The sequence below is a fragment of the Sceloporus undulatus genome, chromosome 4, assembly GCF_019175285.1.
Source record: "Sceloporus undulatus isolate JIND9_A2432 ecotype Alabama chromosome 4, SceUnd_v1.1, whole genome shotgun sequence".
NCBI classification, from domain to species: domain Eukaryota; kingdom Metazoa; phylum Chordata; class Lepidosauria; order Squamata; family Phrynosomatidae; genus Sceloporus; species Sceloporus undulatus.
Genome location: NC_056525.1, coordinates 248,712,195 through 248,738,631, shown reverse-complemented (window position 1 = coordinate 248,738,631; position 26,437 = coordinate 248,712,195). Strand labels below are relative to the sequence as shown.

Sequence of the window (26,437 nt, the reverse complement as noted above, 5' to 3'; positions counted from 1 at the left end):
CTGCTTTGTTCCTCTGCTCCGATCATCCACCTGTCTCCTTCCTTGAGTAATCTTCCCCCATTAATTCACAACTGCACTGGAGGAGGAAGAGCAACAACCGAAAAGAGCAGCTATAGTGATACAGTCTTTGTAATGGTAGCTTGGGCCCAACCTACTTAAGGGATCGATCGCCTCCTTCCGTACAATCCGCCCCGTACCCTCAGATCCTCTGGGAGGAATTTGTTGCAGTCCACAAAGACCAGATTGACAGCAACCTCCCAGAGAACTTTTTCCGCAAACGCTCCCACTTTATGGAATGTCCTGCCGGACGAGATCCGTCAAATTGCCAACCGTAACAGCTTCACGAAAGCTATCAAGATGGATCTCTTCCGGCAGGCCTTCCCGGAATAGATCCTGGCCATGTAACGCTGCCCCCACAGACATATACAAATTAAGACTCTGCCCACCGTTATTTTATTATTGTAGTATTGTTTTTAGATTTTTATCTGTAATTTTAATGGATGGAATTGTTTAATCCTTTTTTAAGGGGGGATTGTATAGTATTTTTTAAATGTTGTACACCACTTTGATTGTGAAAACAGAAAGCAGGATATAAATTAAAGTTTTATTTATTTATTATTTATTATTTTTATTTTAAAGGACTTAGTGGACTCTCCAAGAGTCCCAAATATCGTCAGATTCCCCTCGCAATCGCCACCGCCGTCTCTTTGACTTGAAGAGATGCCTCTTATTTACCCTCCGCCGTAATGGTCTAATGAGGGCCCCCACGGCTTCCTTAATATCGCTGCTGCAGCTTCAGTGACTTTCAAACACTTAAGCTGTTCCTTATCAGTACAAATAGGAGCTATTTAATAGCTTGGGCAAGTTTTGATAAAATAGAGAAAGAGGGAAAGGAGGGGAACATCATCTCCCTTTGATGATAGCCTGCCATTATCTGCTCAGTTGCAACAGAGACCCCAACAGTTTTCTGACAGCGATTCAGGCTCAGTGACATTCCTCCTGTTTTATTAACTCCCACATCTGCAGCTGAGGAAAGGATGGCATGAACGGCTGCATCCGCACCTTCCGGTTTGATACTACTTTAAGTGCCATTGCTCAGTGCTATGGAATTCTGGGAATTCTATGTTGTGGCAGCAGAGCTTTGATTTGATGTTCTCTGCAGACCCAGTTCACCAAAGGAGGTGTTTTGCTGAATGGAGAAGGATAAAAATTATTGCATTTCTTTTATTGCTTTTATCCTCAGACACTTAGGACTGGAGCAGACAGGCAGGACAACGTGGCTCATCCCTGCTTTTTCCAAAAGGAGATCGAAATCCCACTGTCCACACAGCATGCTGCAAACACAGGCTGAATACTAACGGCCTGATCATATGGCGCAGTGTAAAGCTGAACCGCTGGGTAATTTTTTTGTTGCCTCCCCATCATGCATGCGCACCATTGCACAAATACACCGCCTGTGACCTCAAAGTACCTCCCATATTTGCCCAGATGCTATTTCATTGGATGGTCATTCCTTTGATCAACAATACAGTTGCATGTGCAATGGTCTGGTGCATCAGTGTGCAAGTGATACATTAGCAAAGCACAAGCATAGGAAGCCCCCATACATGTCCCCTTTACCCCCCCCCCCCCCCCCCGGTTGTCTGGTTTCTGTATGTTGTAATTACATCCATTAGAAGTGTCGCACTTTGATTTTTTTGCTTTGCAGCAGCCTCACACTAGCACCAGGCTGTTTATATGCAGGCGCAAAGATGCGCATTTTCCGAGCTAAGCCAGAGTATCCTGGCTCCCTTTTGATCTGGTTTTTAGCCCCGCAAAGTGGCATTGTTTTGGTTTCCACAAGCTTTGAAGGTATGTTTCATATAAACACCCTGCTGTCAAAGTGGCTGGAAGCTGCTTTATTTTCCCCATCTGTTTCACTCCCTTGTGATGGTGGCAGTGGCGTAACCTTTTAAAAAACAAACAAACAAACATATATACAAACAAACAAACAAACATATATATATATATATATATATATATATATATATAATTTATCTTTCAATAAATTGCAGTTAATGAATGTATTAAAAATACAGAGTTGGTCCTCCACATTTCTGGCTTTGACTTCTGCAGATTTGATTATTTGTGGATTTGATTAATCTCTTTTCTGTAGGAATCTCTAGGTCCTCCAATGCAACACTGTGGTTGCCTTCTGCCAGACGTTGAACATAGTGTCATGCTGGAGGGCCTAGCAATTCCTAGAAAGAACACTTCTCTAGCCATTTTTAGGTCCTCCAGTGAAATTCTATGGTGATCCACCCTCAGAAGTTGACCACAGAGTTGCCCTGGAGGACCTAGAGATTCCTAGTGGTCTATCAGGTTTTTTAAAAGGAGTTAAAAAGGAGTTCTGGCCTGAGAGGGAGTGATCAGGCAGGCCCAGCTCCATCAGGGCTAGCCTGAAGGAAGAGGCTCCTCTCTCCTTAACTGTCATCTTGGCCTGAGAGGGAGCGATCAGGCAGGCCCAGCTGCACCGGGGCTAGCCTGAAGGAAGAGGCTCCTCCCTCCTTAACTGTCATCTTCCGGCCTGGGAGGGAGTGATCAGGCAGGCCCAGCTCCACTGGGGCTAGCCTGAAGGAAGAGGCTCCTCCCTCCTTAACTGTCATCTTCCAGCCTGAGAGGGAGTGATCAGGCAGGCCCAGCTCCACCGGGGCTAGCCTGAAGGAAGAGGCTCCTCCCTCCTTAACTGTCATCTTCCGGCCTGGGAGGGAGTGATCAGGCAGGCCCAGCTCCACCGGGGCTAGCCTGAAGGAAGAGACTCCTCCCTCCTTAACTGTCATCTTGGCCTGAGAGGGAGTGATCAGGCAGACCTAGCTCCACCAGGGATAGCCTGAATGAAGAGACTCCTCCCTCCTTAACTGTCATCTTCTGGCCTGAGAGGGAGTGATCAGGCAAACCCAGCTCTACCAGGGATAGCCTGAAGAAAGAGGCTCCTCCCTCCTTAACTGTCATCTTCTGGCCTCCTCTTCCCCTCCAGCTATGCTCTGACTGTGTGGGGAGAGGCTTGCGTACCTTAATGAAGTTGTGATCTATGCTGGCGGTGGTATAATAGCCACCGATAGGGCCTCCCATGCCAGACAGGTCACAATCGAAGGGTCTGACCAAGAGCGCCAAAGGGCAGGACTGGCTATCTAGCCTTATGGCAACCATCCTAGGAGAAGGAAAACTCTAATCCCAAACCCGGGCAGATGGTGCTCGTCTAACCCTGTAAGGTCAACCATCTAAGAGAAGGAAACTCTAATCAAACCTACGACCTGAGGACCTCACTGCCACCTTCCATGCTTGTCAAGGCCTCAGCAGACGAACCTCTGGTTTAAAGGGTGAGGCCAGTTCTGTGTCCGCTGCGCTCCATCAGAAAAATCCATTGCACAGGCTCGAAGGATACATCCAGCGTCATCAACGCACTTGTAGAAAGCACGGATGAGTCCTTCCTGAATCTTCGTTCGCGAAGTAAAGCCAAGAGAAGAAGAATTTTTAAAAAAATATATTGCAATTTTCCCACTTTCACAGGGGTCCTGAGCCCCTAACCCTCACAAATATGGAGGCCCACTGTAATTGTATTTTTTGCAATTACATTTCATATTTCTTTTCTTTTTTACCCACCAAAAGGTCTGCTGCTCAGATAGAGCTGAAGTTTCCTGAACTTAAAAGACCCCGTACAGACAGGCCAAAATAAAGCTGCTTCGGGTCTCTTTAGAAGTATGTTGTTTAAATGATGCATGTGTCCTAAAAGGCCAGAAGCTGCACCAAAGCAACACTCCAATCCTAAAGACTGGAGCGCAGCTTTGGCGCAGCTTCTGGCCTCTTAAGATGTGTGCATCATGTAAACAGCATACCTCCAAAGTGACCCAAAGCAGCTTTATTTTGGCCTGTCTGCATGGGCCCCAAAATACGGCTTTGTTCTCTCTCACCCCAAAATCATCCAAGGATGCAGGCCCTGGTTCCAAGCCCTAAATGTAGAATCTGGAGTAGCATCATTGAAAGGGATTGGCCGCCAATGGCCTTTGCAGCTTCCAGCCACATTGAATAATTTACACCCTGGTAGTTCCCCATTCCTCTTAAGGGGCTTCTCTCCAAAGCCACATCTCACATTTTGGCTTTGTCAGGGCCTGAGATTTGGCTGGCGGCAGGAATCGTTTTCCTTCAAGGGTTTCACCCTCAAGAGTTGCAAAGCAAATACACCAGGAAAAGCCACTGCAGATCAATAGCTGTAAGCTGACGCTTGGGCAAGCAGCCCCGAGGTCTCTTCCACAGGAAAAAGAATAGAGCGAGGACACCGTGCCCTATAAATATATGGACGAATCAGCAGAATGGGGCAGGCAAAGCCCCCAGCTGTGGGTCTGTCTCCAATAAGGAGCGAGTGGCAAACAGCATTAAGGGCCACTTTGAAAGCATGCCAGCTATTAAAGATGCCTCTATGATGCTTTGTATCAACACCTGCTTTCAATAATTTTATTCAGTTTTATTAACTCACCTTCAGATTTTATAGCAGCCTTCTGGAATCCAGGTTCTGGGTGACAACAGTACAATTGGTTGCTTTTTTCAACACAATCACACATGCATATATATTAGCATGATTAACAAAAAGAACTTAAATAAATTAGCAAATCGTTTTGGCGCCTGCCTCCTTGAGCTGCTGAAAACAAAAGTGAGCTGCATCCAAAGTGGCAGATTAGGAGGCTCTCTTGCCAAAATGCATAAGTGGATGATAGTGATTATCTTCTAGACTGGGACCAGGAGGTGTTAAATCAGTGGATCCAGAAATTCTCCCTTACGTTAATTGCTTGGAAGGGAGGAGGCCTCGGTTCTAAATGTAGACAAATCAGAGGCAGCGGTGTTTTCAGTTGTAAAGTCTAGCCAGTTCTGAAAATACTGTGGACTGCTAAAAATACAAATAAATGAGTCCCAGAGCAAATCAAGCCAGAACTCTCCCTGGAAGCCAAGATGACTAAACTGAGACTGTTGTACTTTGGCCATATAGTAAGAAGATACAACTCATTAGGGAAAAAAAACCACATGAATGATTGGTAAGGTAGAGGACAGAAGGAAAAGTCAAAGACCACATTTCCAGGTGGATAGACTCAGGCAAGGAAGCCACAATGGCTGCCCCAAGTCTGCAAGTCCTGAGAAGGGAGAATGATGATAGGGGGACTTGGAGATCTTTCATTCATAGAGTGGCCATAACTTGAAGTTGATTTGACAGATGTTAGCAACAATAGGCAGGTTGGAGCAAGTTCAGAGAAAAGCAATAAGTATGGAGAAGAAAATATTTGAAGGAAAAAAAGTTAAGAGAATTGGGAATGTCCAGCTTGGTGAAGAGAGGATTGAGGGGTGGCATGACTGCACTCTTTAAACCCTCAAGGGCTGTCACAGAGAGGAGGGGGCAGTTTGTTGTTTGCTGCCCCAGGTCTAATGGTTTTCAGTTACAGGAGGGGAGATTTTGATTGAACTCTAAAACAGCGGTTCCCAAACTTTGGTCTTCCAGATGTTTTGGATTTCAGCTCCCAGAATTCCTGACTGTTGTCCAAACTGGCTAGGGCTTCTGGGAGTCAAAATCCAAAACACCTGGAGGAGCAAAGTTTGGGAATCATTGCTCTAAAAGAATCCTGCCTAGAGAGGCCTTGCTGCCAGTCAGAGTTGACAACACAGAACTTGATGGACCAGCAATCTGAATCAAGGCAGTTTCCTCTGGGGCTATGTTCTGGTGCATCCTTGTGAAAGCAAAACCAATGCAACCCACTTTTTTATAAGCTTTTGGTTTTACTCCTTGTCTTGTCCAAAGCTGGCATGCCTGAATTCATGACTTCTTTTCCTTACTGATCCTTTCCTACATCAGTGTTTAAAAAATGACTGGAATCCTACTGGTGTGTTACACATGCAGAAGTTCCACTAGAGAAGTACAGTAGTTGGAGATTTTTGCCTGATGTGGAATTGGCTGCATTCAGTTCAAGTTTGCAGATGCGGTGCCATTGTACGAGAATGTGCTTACATATTGCATGAGACTGCATCGTATATTGTTGTACATTTACATTCGGCTGCCCATTTGTTATAGTGGTTCAGTTGGTCAGTGATGCTATTCAATGCATAGTTGAACAACTTGGCATACTGTACAATCCTAGCAGCGTCCTTGGGGCTAGCATGTCTGTCCATTGCTAAGGCTGGTGTGTCAGTTAAGTTGTCAGACACAATAATGGTGCTAAATTGACGGCGGTTGTGATGTGCAACTCACCAGCTCAGGCCATGATGAAACTTGGCCAGTGGGGACAGTTAGTCTTGATAAGCAGTGCCAGCAGCTGGCTGCCCTTTCCATTTGGCATAGTTTGCATGCATGGGTATTGCCTCCTCATCTTATCTCATTTACCAGACAAGCTGGTAAAATGTGGGCTAGACAATGTGACTGTTAGGTGGATTTGTAATTGGTTGAGCGGCCAAACCCAAAGGGTGCTCAGCAATGGCTCCTTTTCAACCTGGAGAGAAGTGACCAGTGGGGTGTCCAGTGGGGCTCTGTCCCGGGCCAAGGGCTATTCAACATCTTTATCAATGACTTGGAGGACAGAATTGGGGGGAATTCTTATCAAATTTGTAATGACACAAAATTAGGAGGAGTGGCTACTACCCCAGAGGACAGGATCAAAATTCAACTAGATCTTAATCGATTAGAAAGCTGAGACAAAGCTAACAAAATGAAATTAAACATGGATAAATGTAAGGTACTGCACTTAGGGTGGAAAAATGAAATGTAAAGATATAAGATGGGAGACACCTGGCTGAACGAGATTTATATGTGTGAAAGGGATCTAAGAGTCCAAGTAGACCACAAGCTGAACATGAGTCAATAGTACGATGCAGCAGCTAAAAAGGCCAATGTGATTCTAGGCTGCATTAATAGAAGTATAGTGTCTAGACTGAGGGAAGTAATAGTGCCACTCTGTTCTGCTTTGGTCAGGCCTCTCCTGGAATAATCTTGTGTCCAGTTCTGGGCACCACAATTCAAAAAAGATGTTGACAAATTTCTGGAAACCATGCCTTCTGGGGAAAGACTTAGGGAGCTGGGGATGTTTAGCCTGGAGAAGAGAAGGTTAAGAAGGTGATATGATAGCCCTGTATAAGTACAGTGGTGCCTCGGGTTACGAAATTAATTCGTTCCGCGGCCGCTTTCGTAACCCGAAAAGCCTTCGTAAGCCGAATTGCCATAGGCGCTAATGGGGAAAAGCCGCGATTCCGTGCGAAAAAGCCGAAAAAAGCACCAAAAGTTTTTTCGTAACCCGAAAAAACATTCGTAACCCGAAACAATAATTCCCTATGGGATTTTTTCGTATCCCGAAAATTTCGTAACCTGGGTATTTCGTATCCCGAGGTACCACTGTATTTGAAGGGATGTCATATAGAGGAGAGAGCAAGCTTGTCTTCTGCTGCTCCAGAGAATAGGACATGGAAGAATGGATTCAAATGAGAGGAAAAGAGATTCCAGTTCATCATGGCAGTAAGGGCTGTTTGACAGTGGAACACATTCCCTCAGAGGATGGTGGAGTCTCCTCCGTTGGAGGTCTTTAAGCAGAGGCTGGATGGCCATCTGTTGGAGATGCTGTGATTGTGATTTCCTGCATGGCAGAATGGGGTTGGACTGGATCGCACTTGGGCTCTCTTCCAACTCTAAGAATCTATGATCTCAAGAACAACACACCAATAGGAGGCTTCCCCAGCAGTTCTGGTGCTGAATTTTGCAAGAGAAGGTGCTTCATGGCACCCAGAACTCTTTGCAGAGAAGGGCAGCTGTGTTTGGCTCTGCATAACTGACGGTTGGTGCTGCTACGTTTCCTTTTGTGTGCAACAGTGCATGTTATTGATTTTGCTGCTGAGAATATATAGATTCATGGCCACTTTAAGGTAACATTGCTGGTGTAATGATTAAGCTGTCTCTTCTTCATCCTGATTTTATTCATTTATACCTTGTCTTTCCCCCCAAGATGGGACTCTAAGCAGCTTAGACATTATTAAAATGAGTACACAGTAAAAACATACAAAAATATCAGTTAATATTCGACTCCATGTGTTCATCTGATTCTTTCTGAAGCTTCACCTGACTTGTGGACTGAATGTACATCCGGTTTGCATCCAGTTGTGCACATCCAATTCTGGACATCTTACTTCTAATGCACTTCCTAATAAACACTTACATACACATAAATGCGAGGTAGGATTGCTAGATATGTCTGTCTGTTTGACTGTGTCTATCTGTCTATCCATACATCTAGCTATTCATCCATTTTTAAAAACACAGTTAAACAATCTATAAAGTTAAAACCATTTAAAATCCATTAAAAGACAAAATATAAGAAGTCAGCAAAACAGCACACCATTAAAATGGTGTCAGTTCCTAAATGCCTGATGGAAAAGGAAAGTCTTCGCTTGCCAATGGAAGGAGAGCAAGAAAGGAAGCCATCCTCGACTATTAGGGAGGGGATTTGAAAATATGGGAGCTGCCACTGAGAAGGCCCTCTCTCCCTTCTTTGAGTTTTGAAAGATCATAGAGTTTGGACAAGCTGAGATAGTGGGATACAGTCCTTCCAGTTGCTTGGACCATAGCCATATCTAGGCAAGTGTGGAGTGTTTTGTTCCCACAGTGGCCCTCCAGAAGCATATAGTTTGATGGTGCAAATCATGGAGAACAGCTAAATTGGACCCTGCAAAGGGATCTTGCAGCACATTTGACGCTCAGGCTGCATTCACACTGACATAATCCAGTTTGACCCCACTTTATAGCTCAGTGCTATGGAATCCTGGGATTTGTAGTTTGTTGTGGCAGCAGTGGTCTATGATAGAAAAGACTAAAACAGAACCCAGAATTCCATAGCACTGAGCCATGGCAGTTAAAGTGGTATCAACCTGGATTATTTCAGGAGTGCGGATGCAGCCTAGCTGTGTGCAAGAAGTTGTAGCATGAGCTTTAGTAGATTCGGTCTGCTTCCTCAGATGTCAATAGTCTCAAATGTGTTGCAAGATCCCTGTGCATACTCATATTCCAGACTAACACAGCAATGTCTCTGAATTCTACCCATATAGGACCCATATAGTTGGCAGTCTGCACTGTCCTTTAATGACAAAATCGTAATCTTTTAAAAAAAAAGAAAGAGGAAAACTCATTTTGTTTCCTTCTCTCTCTGTGTAACTGGAGTGTAAAAGGAACATCCCAGGCCCTTGGCCCACCTGCCAGATTAAATGTGTCTGTTATCATTCTACCAAACTAGTGTGAGATGCCAGGACCAAGGTGCTGTCCAGGTTTTAGCGACAGAATGCTAGAATTCTGCAAATTGCTTCCTTCTGTGGCCAATTCTTTCTTCCTTTCTGTTTTAAGCCATCAAAAAGCCTTATTTCCTCGCTGCCAATTCCAGAAAGGATTCCGAAAAGCTGCCTCTCCATTCCCCAGGGATTGCATCCCAACAGCTGGGCAGCAAAAGAATCTGTCAGGGAAGAAGTGACGCTCGGCAGCACGTCAATCCAGCCAGTTAATCCTGTAACTGGGAGAGCCTTTTACCTGACGCATCTCAGGAGGAGTCTCTGTGTATGATTTTTGGGACTAGTTCTCATGCCCTGTTTGCAACAGAGGCCAAGCTTTGGGTTTGAATAATAGAATGATAGAATCCCAGAGTTGGAAGATACCCCCAAGGGTAATCTAGTCCTACCCTATTTGCCATACAGGAACACACCATCAAAGCATTCTCTGTGGATGGCCATCCAGCCTCTGCTTGAAAACCTCCAAAGAAGGCGACTCCACCACCCTCCAAGCGAGTATCTTCCACTGTTTAACAGCTTTGACCATCAGGAAGTTTTTCCTAATGTTTAGGTGGCATCTCTTTTCTTGTTGTTTGAATCCATTGCTTCACATCTTAGTCTCTGGAGTAGCAGAAAACAAGCTTGCTCCATCCTCAAAATGATATCCCTTCAAATATTTAAACATGGCTGCCATGTCACCTCTTAACCTTTTCTTTTCCATGCTAAAAACACCCAGCTCCCTCAGCCACTCCTCATAGGGCTCAAAATAGCTTCTCCAAAATTATTAAAGGGTTTGGAGGTTTATGAGCAGCAGCACGTGCTTTATAGACTACAGCAAAGCCTTTGACTGAATAGATCATGAAAAGCTGTGGGACACTCTTAAAGACATGGGAGTGCCACTGCATGTGATAGTCCAGATAAGAAATCTGTACTCTGGACAAGAGACAACTGTTAGAACAGCATATGGAGAAACCGAATGGTGCCCAATTGGCAAAGGGGTCAGGCAAGGCTGCATAGTATCACCCTACTTGGTCAACTTGTACACAGAAAATACCATATGAAGAGCAGGCTGAGACACAGAAAAAGGAGGAGTAAAGATAGGAGGAACGTCCTGACTGTAATAGCTGTCCTTTCATTTACAAGCTTGTGGAGCAGCTCAAGGGAACAACGCAATGCCTTCACCCTACCACCAGAGTCTGCTTTAAGGCCAGGGTGCATTAGCGTTGTTGTTGTCCAGCTTTTGTATTTGTAGAGAATTGGAAATACAGTTGGCCCTCCTTATCCACAGATTCTTTACCCATGGATTCAACCATCCATGGCTTGAAAATATTCCAAAAATATATAAATTCCAAAAAAACAATGGGACTTAAGCATCCATGGATTTTTGGTATCCATGGGGGGTCCTGGAACCAAATCACCAAACCAAAGTTGATCCCAAGATGATCTTGTATAGCTCTTTCGTAGCTGCAAAGGAAAAATACATCCTAGCATTTTTCTTCCTAGAAATTGGTCAGGACAAAGGATATGAAACAGGTCACAGGTTGCCCATATAGACCAGGATTTGGGAGGGAAGAAGAAAGGAGCCAGCTCTCTTTTGAACAGGAATCTTTCCCAGCCATATCTAGAGATGCAGGGAAATGGATGTGGGAATATCTGGCTACAAAACATGTGCTGTGCCATTGAGAAGCAGCCCTTCGTCAAATTCTTCTCTATGAGTGGTGAGAGTAATCTAAAATCAGTTTGGGAAAGACCAGTAAGACCTTCCAGTAATATAACATGGGATACAAAAGGCAACCCTGAAATGGATATAGAATGGCCATGCACCCAAGTCATGATTGGAATTATGTACACCGTGGGAACAGTCAGTTCCTGGCATGCAGCAGAACCGTTTTCTATTCTTTTCCTCCAGATGGCAACAAATCCCAGTAGAAAAGCATGCTCTATATCAGAGAAGATCCTCAAAGCAGATAGACATCGAGAGGGAATGATGCCGAAGCTTTGACAGGGCTTAGGAAGGTTCCTAGGGTTGATCCCTAAATTGCAATACCAGCTGCATTGTTTCTTTGTGGTTTCTTTGCCCCAGCATCCGCATGTTCAGTTTGAGCAGTCTGATTTTCTCTCCTTGCTTCCACATCACTCATGTTCTTCTGCACTTCCTGTTGGATTCTCTTATAGAATAGCAATAGCATTTACATTCCTATACTGCTTCATAGTGAACTAAAGCTTACTCTATAGTGAACTCTCTAAGTCAGTGGTTCTCGACCTTCCTAATGCCATGACCCTTTAATACAGTTCCTCATGTTGTGGTGGCCCCCAACCATAAAATTGTGGTGTCTCTGTTCCTAAGACCCTTGGAAATATGTGTTTTCCGATGGTCTTAGGTGACCCCTGTAAAAGGATTGTTTGACTCCTAAAGGGGTCACAACCCACAAGTTGAGAACCGCTGCTCTAAGAGTTTACAGTCTGTAATCCAGTTGCCCCAACAAGATAGGCGCTCATTTTACCAACCTACGAAAGGATGGAAGGCTGAATCAACCCTGGATCCCTCAGGATTGAACTCGCAGCGTTGTGGCTGCAGTAGAGACATAGAGCCATGGAGTTGGAAGAAACCCCAAAGGCCATCCATTCGAACCCCATTCTGCCATGCAGGAAGACACATTCAAAGCAGGACAGATTTGGGGAGCAGATAGATCTCTTCCCCTCCATTCTTCCTTTTTATGGTACAACCTGCCGGCCGAACAGAATCCTGCTGAGGGCGATAAAATTAGCCGCACGTAACAGGTGGACAGGATCGAATGACCCAAGGAATGAGGTCGCTCCCTTACAACTCTAAACCCAGCGCTCCGCCTCCTCACCTCAGCTGACATGTGCGGGGCTTACCGTAATCAAATCCTCCTGTTTTGTTGGGTGTTAATGCAGCAGGCCAGTACGGAGAACATGGGCACATAGCTCTTTCCATCATGCAACCCGACAGATAATGGGGCGTGCTGGAGCAGTTCGGTGCCACTAGGCACCCACCGCCCTCAGCTGCAAAGCCCAAGCGTCGCTTCTCCTGTTTCCCTGTCCGATTGCCATCTTTGCTCAGGAGGGGAGGTTGTTGCAGGACCAGACACGGAGCCAAAAGGTGTCGTCATAGGCCAAGACTGTGCCAAGCTAAGAATGGTGTGGAAAAGTCATTAGAAACCCGAGATTGGGACACAGCCTTGGAATTAATTACACACCGGGTTTGTTTTCTTTATTGAAGGATAGGCTGGAAAAGAAGTTGGGAAACAGATCCAAAGACAATTATTGGCTTTGAGAGCGGTGTGTGTGTGTGTGTGTGTGTGTGTTTGGAGAAGAGGAAAATCTATGTTCTGCATCTGAGATGAGGCAAAAGCAAGTTCTGTCGTTTGTAGGAAGGGGACCAGAAGAAAGGATGAGCACGTTGTAATTCCTCCCATAAAGAGTCTTACTCTGATGAAATCTGTATTTTTCATAGAGTCATAGAACCATTGAGCTGAAGAGACCCCAAGGGCCATCCAGCCCAACCCCCTTCTGCCATGCAGGAAATCACAATGAAAGCATCCCCATTGACAGATGGCCATCCAGCCTCTGTTTAAAGACCTCCAAGGAAGGAGACTCCACTACACTCCGAGGAAGGAGTGTGTTCCACTGTCGAACAGCCCTTACTGTCAGGAAGTTCCTAATGTTGAGCTGGAATCGCTTTTCCTGCAGCTTGGATCCATTGTTCCGGGTCCTGTTCTCTGGAGCAGCAGAAAACAAGCTTGCTCCATCTTAAGTATGACACTCTGACCTGATGTAAACACATTGAGTAGAACAGCGGCTCATGTTACAGGGATAAAAATCCCTTCTTTTTTTGAGGGTTGTTGTGAACAGATCTTGGTGGAATAAAATTATTTAAATTGGGCGTTCAGGTTCCTGTTGTTGTTATTGTTGTTGTTGTTGTTGTGTGCCTTCAAGTCGTTTCCACCTCACAGCGACCATAAGGCGAATCTATCACAAGGTTTTCTGGGACTGAGAGTGTGTGACTTGCCGAAGGTCACCCAGTGGACTTCCATGGCAGAACGTGGAATCGAACCCTGGTCTCGGAGTCATTGTCCCAATGTTCAAACCACAATGCCACTCTAGATCCTCAGGTTCCTGTACATATTACTTACAAATTGTGAGTGTTCAGAGACCCTCACGGGCATTTTTGCCACAGTCCTTAAAATAACCCTGTAAGGAAGGTCATTAATAGGTAGGCCCCATATTGCAGGATGGTAGGCTGAGGTGGAGATATTGAGCAGAACTTGGAAACATTACTTTTGGGTGGCTGCAGCTACCACCATTCCCAGCCAACAGGTCCCCATTTAGAGCTGTGGTCTACAAAAGCTACACTGTTAGGGCACCTAGTGATTTTATTGCATCAGTGAGGCATGAAGTGGGAGACATTTTATGGTTACTACATTAAACCAGCTCTGAGATCAGGGGTTGGGAAAGGTAGATCTGACTTACTGGTAGGTCTCTGAGTGGCTTGTAGTACATTCATGAGGAACCCTGGTTCCCAGTAGCAATAAAGTGGGTAATTTGAAAATACACTGTTGGAATTAAGATGCTTTGGGGAATAAATTTTCATGGAAAGGGAGTTCCCAGGCTAACAGTTCATTAATACTAAGTGTCTTGTCGTTTGTTCCTTGCTCTAGGTGGTCCGTTCCAGAATTAGGTTTTAAAAAGACAGAATGAACTCTGCAAGATTGAAATCAGCCTCTTACTCTCTTAGAAAATACATAATTAACTGGGGTGCATTTGCTTTTTAATGCACACACACAAAAATATAATCTACACCAAGCAGTACATTGTTAAAATTTAGTATGCTAGATAATCTAGCCATGAGGATGAAACACCTCAGCATCAACCCATAAGGAATAGGCAAGCAGAATGTGGCCTGTGGGTCATGTGCAGCCCCTGGACCCTACTTTTGACACCCACCAGTCCCCCCAAAACAATGTAAAAAGAAAAGATTAAAATATTTTTTAAACAAATACCAGCACAGCATTCGTCAGTGTTGGAATAGGAAGGTTTTCAATGTTGATGGAAGGACACCAAGGAGGGGAACATCATAGCCTCCCAGGGGAACATATTGCAAAGCCTGGGAGCGGCCACCAAGAAGGTCTTCTCCCATGTTCCTAGCAAATATGCTTGGGAAGGTGGTGGGACTGAGAAAATGTCCTCCCTCTGAAGATCTTTGAACTGGGAGTCTCTTATACACAGATACGGTTCTTCAGATAGCTTGGACCTGAGTCAGTGGACACCTTGGAGTGCCTTCTGGTGTAGAAGAGTAGAAAGCGAAAACAAGCAATTGGTCCCAAGACTGAGGCCAGAAGCATGTTTTACATCCCCAAACACCTCCCTTAGAACTGAGAAACATTTACTCACTTGTATTGCAATTCCAAGAATCCAGCAGTTAACATAGCTGGGAGATTCTGGGATTTGCAGTCCATCAAAGTAAATATCTGCAAGCCCTTCACCTCCCTTTCAAGGAAAACAATTGTGGTACTAGGGCTTCTGGAGAACAATGTGGCGTAGTGGTTTGAGCATTGGACTATGACTCAGAAGACCGGGCTTCGATTCCCCGCTCGGCTGTGAAACCCACTGGGTGACCTTGGGCAAGTCGCACACTCTCAGCCTCGGGGGAAAGTAATGGTAAACCTTGTCAGAACCAATCTTGCCAAAGGTCACCTTAAGTTGGAAACATCTTGAAGGCACACAACAACAGGAGCTAGGGCTACATCGTCCCTGCGTAGGGGAAGTCCTTACAGCATCCAGCTCAGGTTTGTTTGTCAACTCCAGCTTCTTAGTATCTGCAACCAAATTCTTTGAGTGGAGGGCTGCTCTTTCATCCAGTTCATGCTCTTTCAGTTCGTCCCCCCCCCCCCCGGCCATTCCCTTTTGGACTTTGGATGGATTTCAAGGCAGGTGTCTGTCTCCTTTTGTAAACTCTTTTGAGCCCTCTCCATCGGAGTGTATGGGCTAAATTGAACCATCCCTTAAAGGTCAGCCTGCTCAGCCTTGGCTTAACACTTTGGAGAGTGCATATGTGTGCAGAGGGGGAGAGGTGGCGTGAAAAGGGCAGAGGTTTTATGGCCTACGGCTGTAGGACTACTAGCAGCAAGGAAAAGACCTCTTTTCTTTGCCAGTTTGTGCTTAGACCACAAGAGCGATACAGTCCAACCTCTCAATCAAAGCACCTGATAGCCCAGTTTAAACATTTGAAGAGATGTTATAATGAGACTGGAGCAAGCTTGTTTTCTGCTGCTCCAGAGATGAGTACATGGGATAATGGATTCAAGGTACAGGAAAAAAGATTCCACCTCAACATTAGGAAGAACTTCCTGTTGGTAAGAGCTGTTCGACAGTGGAAGATGCTGCCTTGGTGAGTGATGGACTCTCCTTCTTTGAAGGTTTTAAAACAGCTATAACTCTTCCAATGTGGCTACCATCACGTTTCCCACCCTCAGTCAGCTGCTTTGGAGGTTTTGCTATGGCCAACCGACACTAGACCGTGTTCAAGATGGCAAAAGCTACTAATGAGGCAGAAAGGGCAAACTAGGAGAGCATTTTGCGTGAGCATCCTGGGAAGGGCAAGATGCTTCTCCTATCATGTCTTTCTCTCTCTTGCTGAGATGAATGCACATAACTTTTGCACTTGTAACTCAGTTTGCAGCAATTGCAGGACAAAGGAGGGAGGTGAGAGGAGGAGAGAGAAACCAGGACATTTTAAAAGCAGCTGAAAAAGTGGGATGACTGGGGATTAATCAGGACTGTCCCTGCCAAATCAGGATGCTTAGAGGGTATTTTGAACACAGAATCTCAGGCCTGCAGTCCTGCCTTCTCCAGCTATAGAGCAGCTGTCAGTTGGGAGTCAGATTCATGGAGCAGATGCTAAAAAAATGCCCAGGCCTTTGCGACAGCTGGTAGACCATTGATGATGATGATGGTGATGGTGATGATGATGATGATGATAATAATAATAATAATAATAATAAATAATTTTATTTGTATACCGTTTTTCCATAGATCAAAACGGTTTACAGACTATAAAACTACTGCAAACATCTCATAAAAATAGATAAAAACAAGCAATACAATTATATAAAACACAATCATTCACAGGGTAAGGCAGAGAATCAATGGCATCAAGAGCGCTCAACTTCATTCCTCAGGGAGGAAGGCTTGGCTTGATGCCCTCTTGACAAGTTTTCTTGGAACATCTCAGCCGAGGGAAGCCGTTGAGAGAGCTTTGGGCTGCAGTTATTTTGGGCTGAAGTGGTTCACTCAGGATCTAAAAGACAAAACTTGGAGGAGGAAGAAGGAGTGGCATCATAGATAACCTGTACTGTTCATAAGGAATACAGAGGTAGCTGTTTAGATCATAAAACAAAATCCAAAGCATGCATTTGTGGTAACCTTTATTTTGCCAGCCAGAAGGGACAAAAATATTGTGCTAGCTTTCAACACCCACTGGCTTCTTCATCAGGCAAAGGCAGTTAGAAATAATTCAAGGAAAAGAAAGTGACGTGGTTAGAGTTAGAAGTCTGCAGGTCTAGGTCTTGTTTGCTTGTGATGTTATAGAAGGAGGGTCTGTGCAGACAGAGAGTTTGCACTCTCTACATCTCCTCCTGAACAAGAGGAAAAAATAAGCTGTTCTCATAGATCCCAACAGGACAGCTTTCCAGTTCATATGATTTTATAAATACAGGTGATCCATGGATCACAATAACTGAATAAATGCACACCTTCATTTGTTTCCTGTTAATTGCCATTTAGTCAACTCCTACTTATTTACTGCCATTTTCCCCATGTCTTTTGTCTTTTAATTGATTTGTTTTAAATGCTTTCAATTGTATGGCTAGTTTAATTGCATTTTAGTAATAATATTTTATGCATGTATGTATTTATGTATTTAAATATATCTTTACATGCCCTTTTTTTATCTGTATTTAAGTTTTGTAAGCCAGTGGAGCCAGTGTGGCAGAGTGGTTTGGGTCTTGGACTACAACTCTGGAAACTATGGTTCAATTTCCAGTTTGGCCATGAAACCCAAGTCACACTCTCTCAGCCTCAGAGGAAAGCAATGGCAAACCTCCTCTGAACAAATATTGTCAAGAAAACCCCATGGTAGGTTTGCCTTAGGGACACCATAAGTTGGAAACAACTGGAAGGCACACAATACACACATACAAGCTACCTTGGGTCTTAAGGACGTAGGCCCAGTACAGACTGGTGCTTTGTGCCAGCCTGGAGATGATTTTAGGGCTGGGAGTCCATACATGCCCAGCCCTACTTTCGGCACCCATGTGCCATCTTGCTGCATCCCCATCCACAATAGGCATGCAAGGATGACACATGGGCATCCAAGTGCCCAAATGGTACTCGCCAGAAGAGGTGTCATGACACCGCATTGTGGTGCTTATGACACTTCTAAAAAGAAGCCGCTCTAAGCAGCTTCTTTTTAGGGAGCATGGCGGAACCACACTGTGCAGCTGGTGCGGCACTGACGTGGGGCAAAGATGGGTGGCATGGAGCCGCCTGTCTGTATCCTCTCATATTAATAAATAATTAATAATTTTACAGATTTTTTTTCCTTTTCAGAATATTCATAAATGTACCATACTGTGGCATCACAGCTGGTCAAGCAGCTTTTGGGGTGATGGTAAAGTCACAGGAGCGTGTGTGCAGAAGAGGAGACTAACAAGAACTGATCATTTTTTTTACAAATGTATCTGTTCCTTTCTTGGATTGCCTTGTTTGCCAATTCAGTCTGATAACTGTCCATGTGTCCTGGAGGATTTGGGGCACTACAGTCCAAAAGAGTCAAGTTTCCAAGTTCTGGCTAAGAGATGTTTTGAGGAGCAATAGAAGTCCCCTTGCACTTTTACCAATATACATGATAGGCAAATTGATGGCAGGCCTTTCTTTGCTTTCTCTTCAGTGTAAAAAGAAACACACCCTGGTGTGTCCAGACTTCTCCAAGCATGGGATCTGCCCTAAAGGCTCTCAGTGCAAATTGCAACATCCCCAGCGGAAGCATGCGGCTGGACAACCCAGGACCAAAGACGCTTTCAAGAGGGAATCCTCAGAGCCAAAATGGGGACACCCTGCATCACGGACAACCAGGTAAGAAGGCATGATAGACCAAGGAGCAGCTGTTTCCCCTCCTTTTGGCAAGTCTGTTCCTTCTGTGTCTGGGAGTCCCTGGGCTGAGCTGGAAGTGGTTGAATTTCCAGGTCTCCCCAAGACTTGTCTTTGTACTGGAAACTGACACACATCCTTGCTAGATAGTAACCTTGATGGGTGGTGAGCAAGTGGACTATAGCAGAGGAAAGCATCACAAACATTTAGCACCGGAATGGGCTCCAAATGCCTTGCAATCCTTTTTTTTTTTTTTTGCTCCAAAATGTCTTGCAATGGGGTGTATGAGGCATTTCCAACATATTTTGGGAAGGACCCTTGGAGAGGCTTCTTTTGGGTCCGCCACACCTAGATGATGAATAGTTAAGTTTATATGGGCAAGACTGAACAAAGGAACTGGAGCAGTATAGGTGTGATTCATCTTCCATCCTATCCTATCCTGTTCTATTGATTGATTGATTGATTGTATTCCATTTTTCTCCCCAAATGCGACTCAAAACAGCTTGCCACGTAAGTGAAGACAGAATAGATAAAACAATATGTGGCACAAACGTTTAAAAGAGCATTAAAGCCAGCAACCCAATTAAAGCATTGCTTTTAAGACATTAATTTAAGTCTTAATTGCTAAAAGAACTATGTAAGCAAGTTGTTAACAGAAAACTTAAATAACTGGGGTCCATTCTCAGTTGATTGTGGCTGCGTCTGCTCTGAAGAATTAATACAGTTTGACACTGCTTTAACTGTCACAGCTCCATCCTATCAAGTCCTGGGATATATAGTTTGTAGTGTCACCAGAACTTGCTGACAGAAGACCAAATATCTCACAAAACTACAAATCCTAGAACCCCATAATATTGAGCCAGGGCAGTCAAAGCAGTGGCAAACTGCTGTGTAGATGCAGCCTCTGTTTCTTTGAACTGCCAGGCCAAAGTGAATTATCTGGCAGGACCTTGTGGTTACTGTTGTTTTCTGCTGATGCCTGAAACAAAACTCTACATGGTGCTGGGTACATTAAAGATCACTGAATAATGGTGACCCTCTACTAGAGTTTTCTTTCCAAGATTTTCAGAGGTTTGCCTCTGAAGCCAAGAGAGTGTGACTTATAGAATCATCTAGTTGGAAGAGACCTCAAAGGCCATCAACTCCAACTCCATTCTGCCATGAGCAAATACACAACCAAAGCCCTCCCTGGGACAGATGGCCATCCAGCCTCTGTTCAGAAACCTTGGAAGAAGGAGACTCTACTACTCCCTGAGGCCATCAGGAAGAGCCTCCTAATGTTTAGGAGGAATCTGTTTTCTTCTTGCTTGAATCAATTTTTCCAGGTCTTATTTTCTGGAGCAGCAGAAAGCAAGCTTGCTCCATCTTCAGTATGACGCTCCTTTCAAATATGTAAACAGGGCTATCATGTCACCTCTTAACTATCTCTTCTCCAGGCTAGAGACTTGCCCAGAGTCACTCAGTGGGCTTCCATTGCTAAGTAGAAATTCAAATCTTGATGTCCCAAAAGAGTCCTAGTCCTATGCTCAAACCATGACCCCAAGCTGGTTCTCTTCCTATATTTGACTCCAACTTAGGGTGAGACAAGGTTTGTCCAGAAGGGTTTGCCATTGCCTTCCTCAGAGGCTGAGAGAGTATGACTTGCCCAAGGTCGCACAGTGGTTTTCTATGGCTGAGTGAGGATTTGAACCCTGCTGTCCTGAAGTCCTAGTCCAACTCATTAAACCCACTGACTTTCTTAATATTCCTCACGTTTACTCTCAGCAGAACCTGAAATGTGTTGCTAAAATATTTATAAGGTTAGTTTTTTGTGGGTTTTTCAGGCTATGTGGCCATGTTCTAGAAGAGTTTATTCCTGACGTTTCGCCAGCATCTGTGGCTGGCATCTTCAGAGAATTTATAACGTTGTTTGTTAATCACTCTGCTACTTCAAGAAAGACACAGGGTGCATCTACACTGTAGAAATAATGTAGTTTGATACCATTTTAACTGCCATGGCTCCATCCTACAGATTACTGGGGTTTGTAGTTTATGAGGCACAAGGACTCTTTGGCAGAAGAGGCTAAAGACTTGGTTAAGGTATAAATGCATAGTCTGCAGCTACAGCTTAAAGTGGTGTCAAACTGCATTGTTTCGACAGTGTAGATGCACCTATAGATTTTCCTTTAGAAATCTGCCACGAGGGACAAGCATCTCCTTCCCTTCTGAAATGTACTTTGCTCATTCTGTTTGCCATGAATGTCTATTTGGGGGTGTACCCCATTGCAGAATCTCAAAAACAGTATAAGAAGAACAAGGCAGCAGTGTCGAGGGATGCTGAAGGACACGGTTCCATAACCAGCCACATCTCAGGAACACCTTTAGAGGTGTCTCCGCTTCAGACTTGAACATGTCAGCAACCCAGCATCAGCATTAAAAAAAGCAATGCCTTGTGGAGGTCATTGTCCCAGGTGTCCTTGGGGGCCTATTGATCGGGGCATTGTCATAATGCTGCAGGATTCCTCCTCCCCCAGAAAGCCAATAGTCTAGCTGAGAACCCAGTAGGACATGGAATGACTCCCACCGCCCACTGTTTTGGGGGCTTTAAAATTCCCCAGGACCAAGGTGTTGGGAATCTCTACCCCTCCATTCCCTCCCCCAGCTCAGAGAGGTGGGACCTTTTCCCCATCCTGCCTGGGACTGGGATGTTGCACAAGCAATCGGCATCATCATTTGATGCCCTCTTATCGGGAAAAAGGCGGCATATAAGTTAATACACACTTAATTAATAATTACTGTAATAATCTGATTTCAGTCTTATTGTTGGGGAAAGGGTGGGATAGTATCATCATCATCATCATCTGGTGCCCTCCTATCGGGAAAAAGATGGGATATAAATAAATACTTACTTAATTAATAATTAATTGTCTGCTTTCAGTCTCATTGTTGGGAAGAGGGTGGGATATCATCATCATCATCATACATTTTAAATTATATTGTAATCATTTTAATTTGTAAGCCACTTTAAATCTCAGTCTTGAGAGGAAGGTGGAATATACATATTAACTAACTAGCAGGACTTCATAATTAATTAATTAATTAATCTAATACCATTCCACCTTTCCCCCAGGAGTGGGACTCCAGCCAGTTTTTACAATGCTTGTGATATAGCTAAAAATGTACAAGAAGTCAGTATTAAAACAGAATTAAACTATTAACCACGTTAAAATAATTTAAAGGATTATTTTAAAAAAACAGTACAATTTAAAAGAGTGCATCACCCTCTTACAGCTCCTTCTTTAAAAACTTGGCTTGACAGTAGTACATGCAAAAGGGGTCTGGGAGACTTAGTGGGCCACAAGCTGAACATGAGTCCACAGTGTGATACAGCAGCTAAAAAAGCCAATGTGCTTCTAGGCTGCATCAATAAGAGTATAGCGTCTGGATCAAGGGAAGTAATAGCGCCACTCTGTTCTGCTTTTGCAAGCAAATAGCTCACATGACCATAGCTCAGCAAAGTGCTATCGTGGCCCTTATCGTGTGATAAGAAATGATGCCAAACTAGTATGCTTCCATTCTTAAACTAGTGCAGTCATAGCAGGACAGCGGGCTGGTGTGATAAAATGCTAGGACTCTGGGAAACCAGAGTTTGAATCCTCATTTGGCTGTGGCAACCAAATGGCTGACCTTGGGCTAGCCATCCTATCTTAGCTTCAGAATAACTCAATGGCAAACGCCCTCTGAAGAAACTTTGCCAAGAAAATTGGAGAGTAGAACCAACATGCATCAGAATTGGCTTGAAGGCACATAACGACATTCTTTGGTATATATCTCTAGGTTTTATCCTTGACTTATCCACGGGTCATATCAAAATCCATAATGTTGGCCCCAAAACTGCTCTCGACTTGAAGTCAACTTATAGTAGGGTATATACATATAAAAACCTATATGGAAAGACCTGGTGGTAAATAGGAGGTCCCAAATCTATCTTTTAGGGTCTGAGTCCTATCCCACTTAGGCTCTGGACAAAGAGGAGAATCGCAGAAAGACAAGGTAGGTCCATATAGGATCATGTTATGTGAAAAGACATAGCCAGTATGAGAACTTCTAAGCCTGATCCATTTCTTTGGCCTGAACAATGAAATTGAAGTTCTCCTTGTTGGCCAGAGCCTAAGTGTGGTGGGACTCAGACCCTAAAAGATAGATTTGGGATCTCCTGTTTAGCATCACGTTTTGTGATGGCCACCCACTTGAACACATGTAATTTTTTATATGTATGTACTATATATATTCTACTATAAGTAGACTTCATGTGTAAGTCGAGAGCAGGTTTTGGGGCCAAAATGATGGATTTTGATATGACCTGTGGATAAGTCGAGGATAAAACCTAGAGGCGTCTATCAAAGGATGTAAAAGATGAAGCAAAGAGAAATGATGTCAAAGGACTTAAAATTTTTCAGCAGTAGAGGGGGATCAGTGTTTCCAGGACAGATTACGTTCTTGCCTTTCCCTAGGCTGGGGATGGGTCCTTTTTTAAAATAAGAGTGAAAGTACAGGATTGACCCATGGATGTGTATTATGCTATCATTTCTTAGGTTGTATGCCATGGGCAGGTTTACTTTATCTATTTTATTGTTTGTATGTACAACGCTGTGTAAATCTACAGCGCAATATAAATAAACCATAATAATAAGTCAACTCTGGTTTTTTAAATCATTTTTTTAGTATATACAGTATGTATGTAAGCCAGGATGGTGTAGTGATTTGAACGTTGAACTGCCTCTCTGCAGATTGGAGTTCAATTCTCCACTCGGCCATGGAACCTGCTAGGTGATCTTGGGTGAGTCACACTCTCTCAGTCACAGAAAACCCTAACATGGGTTCGTTTTAGGATTGGCATAAATCAGACACAACATGAACATAAGCCTGGGTGGTGCAGCAGTTTGAGCATTGGATTACTACTTTGGAGACTAGAGAGGAATCACTGAGTGTCCATGGGCAAGTCACACTATCTCAGCCTCAGAGGAAGGCAAGGACAAACCTCCTCTGAATAGATCTTACCAAGAAAACCCCTTAGTGTCACCGTACATCAGAAACAACTTGATGGCATATAAAAACAGCCATAAAGGTATTTAATATGAATTGGTCATTCATTTGATTCAAAGACAGGTGATTGGTCAGCCAAAGCTTCTTGCATCAGTATATAGTACTCAGATAAATTGATCAACTAAATGTTTGACTTATTAAGAGAAGGTTCACATTTATCTATTTATTCACTATAATAATTTTGCCCTATCATTATAGCAAAACTGTACTTGTCTCTCAATTCAAAAGAAGAAATGAAATATATAGTGTGTGTGTGTGTGTGTGTGTGTGTGTACGTCCCCCATTAATAGTCCTGTTATTTTAAATCTGGCATCCTCCAGTATATTTTGGACTATTTGACCCCCGCCTCCCCTTTTGTTGGGGGCTGTGGCTCACTGGCATGCTGCAGGCCATCCTTCTCCAACTTGCCCCCTGCCAAAAGTGATGGGGGCTTTAGTCCCACCACCCACACCTTTGGCAGGGGGCAAGTTGGAGAAGGATGGCCTGCAGCATGCCAGTGAGCCACAGCCCCCATCAAGGGCTGAGAAAGTGACCCACCTCTGCATTACCGCATAAAGCAGATCTATTTATACTGGCCCCAGAATAGAAGAGGTAGAGAGATGTGCTAATTCTGTCTATGACACTCCTGGCAGGAGCTTCTACATCATTTTTGCCTCACCAGGCCCCTCTGTGGGTCCCTCCTTTATTTTGACCATATCTTCCAGATCAGGACTTTCGGATAAGGGGCAACCCAAATTCAGAGGAGCCCAGCTCAGGTGTTTGGGATGGCTGCATCTTCAAGGGAGCCAAGAAGTCTGGGACTGCGCCCTGCGAACTGTCCCTTCCTTCCACCCCTTAGATCTGAATACAGGATCACAGGATCAATGCAGGGGGCTGTTGAAGAGTCAGTAAAGAATGTAGGACGCTTGGCTCACGTCTTGGACAGACAGACAAGGCCTGGATGGCAAATGGTTTCCTTTTCTCCCCAGATTCACAGGCACTCAGCTGAGGTCTGCAGGAGACCTCCTCTCCCTTGCCAACCACAACCCTTCGGTGCGGGCTCTTGCTTCCTCTTCATTAGGTGCCCACTTCTGGTTTTATTGCCAGCCCCTTCCCAACTGCAGGATTTTTCAGAACAAGGGCATGGATCCATCTTGCCTGTCTGGGCCAGCGGTCCTCCAAAGATTTCTCTTTTCTAAAAATACAATAAAATTTAAAAAATATTGTTTCCATTTTAAAAATATGCAGAATAATACTATAAAAACAGGACTGCATAGATTATTGAGATTCCATGCAAAGGGACACAGATTGGAAATGGATTGATTCTCCTTTCCCTAGAGGAGAGAGACTTCTTTTTATACTAGTATAGCCATGTCAGCCTGGAATATCGGTGTGCAAAGGGATCTTGTGGCACCTTTGAGACTAACTGAGCAAAAGAAGTTGGTAGCATGAGCTTTCCTAGACTTGAGTCTACTTCCTCAGATGGAGTCCATGGTCCACATTCCAGTAAGCTAAGGAAAGCAAGTACAGAGGAATTTTTACTCATATCAATGTCCTGTATTTGTCTATTTGCTGTTTTAAAAAATTGTTTTATTTGGTTTTAACTGTTTGCTACTTTAATGAAATAATCAAGAGGAAGGGAAAATAAAAAGTGTTCCCTTTCCTTTCGCTGAGAACGGGTTTGGCCCTGCTTTGTCTTAGAAATCTCCAAAGTGCCTACTAAGCTATACCTTTCCCTCTTTCATATCTGATATTTCTTTAAATACCATCATCCCTGGACCTTGGGATGGGAAGGGAATGGAATCCATTTCCAAAACTTGGACTACAAAACCTTTTTTTGGAGACTACAGCTCCACAGACAGGGCATCCTCCTGATGGCTAGTTCATTCTAGGAACTCTAGACCCAACAGAATAATTTTTCAGACTTTGAGTTTGGCATTCCTGGTACTGTATCATAGAGCTGCAGGCACATTCCTCACTAAATTTAAGTCCCAATCCCCTCTCCTGCCCACAACCCACCCTCCCGACAGTCTTTAACCAAACAACATTGTCTCTCCTCCTGGCATCTTAGTAGAACATGAGTCAACAGTGTGATGCAGCAGCTAAAAAAGCCAATGTGATCTTAGGCTGCATCATTATGAATATAGTGCCTAGATCAAAGGAAGTAATAGTACCCCTCTATTCTTCATAGTATGCCTCCAATCTGTTTTGGTCAGACCTCATCTGGAATACTGTGTCCAGTTCTGGGCATCACAATTCAAGAGAGATATTGATAAGCTGGAGTGTGTCCGGAGGAGGGCAAACAAATGAGGGAAGGTCTGGAAACCACCAAGCCCTCTGAGGAGAGGCTTAGGGAGCTGGGTATGTTTAGTCTGGAGAAGAGAAGGTTAAAGGGTAACATGATAGCTATGTTTCAATATTTGAAGGGTTGTCATATTGAAGATGGAGCGAGCATAGTGACAATACCACACTACACTGTCATAGTGCTACTGGCTAAAGCAATACAAAATATAAAATCAATTTTTAAAAATTTAATGCAAACGTTAAAAACTTGTTAAATGACAGTCCACTAAAAAACATTAATTTAGAACAGTTTAATGAACATTGAAACCTCTTATGCATTAAAAACCACTTCACCTGTTGCATTTTCCCAACCAGCTAAAATCTGAAGACCTACAGCTGCCAGCAAAAAGAGAGCAGAGAGGAGGCCAACTGAGCCTCCTTTGGGAGGGAATTCCATAACTCAGGAGCAGCCACCAAGAAGGCCCTCTCCTGAGTCCTCACCTGTCTTGATAGTGGGACCAAGCAGAACCTCTGCCCTGAAGATATTAAAACTAGGTTAGGCTTGTATAGGGAGATATCTTACAAGAGTGATGTCTCAAGGGGAAGC

At 44.0% G+C, this 26,437-nt stretch overlaps 1 protein-coding gene across 6 annotated transcripts in view; it reads left to right on the top strand.

Moving 5' to 3' along the window:
• ZC3H3 (zinc finger CCCH-type containing 3) overlaps window positions 1-26,437 on the top strand; it is a 333,696-nt gene that overhangs the window by 273,359 nt on the left and 33,900 nt on the right. For all 6 annotated transcript variants that reach the window (XR_006103478.1, XR_006103479.1, XM_042462809.1 and 3 more), the window contains exon 10: window positions 18,284-18,468. Coding sequence is in view for 4 of the 6 variants with exons in the window: in XM_042462809.1 (XP_042318743.1) it covers window positions 18,284-18,468 (185 nt within the window). In the remaining 2 variants the exon portion in view is untranslated. The remainder of the gene's footprint in view (window positions 1-18,283; window positions 18,469-26,437) is intronic.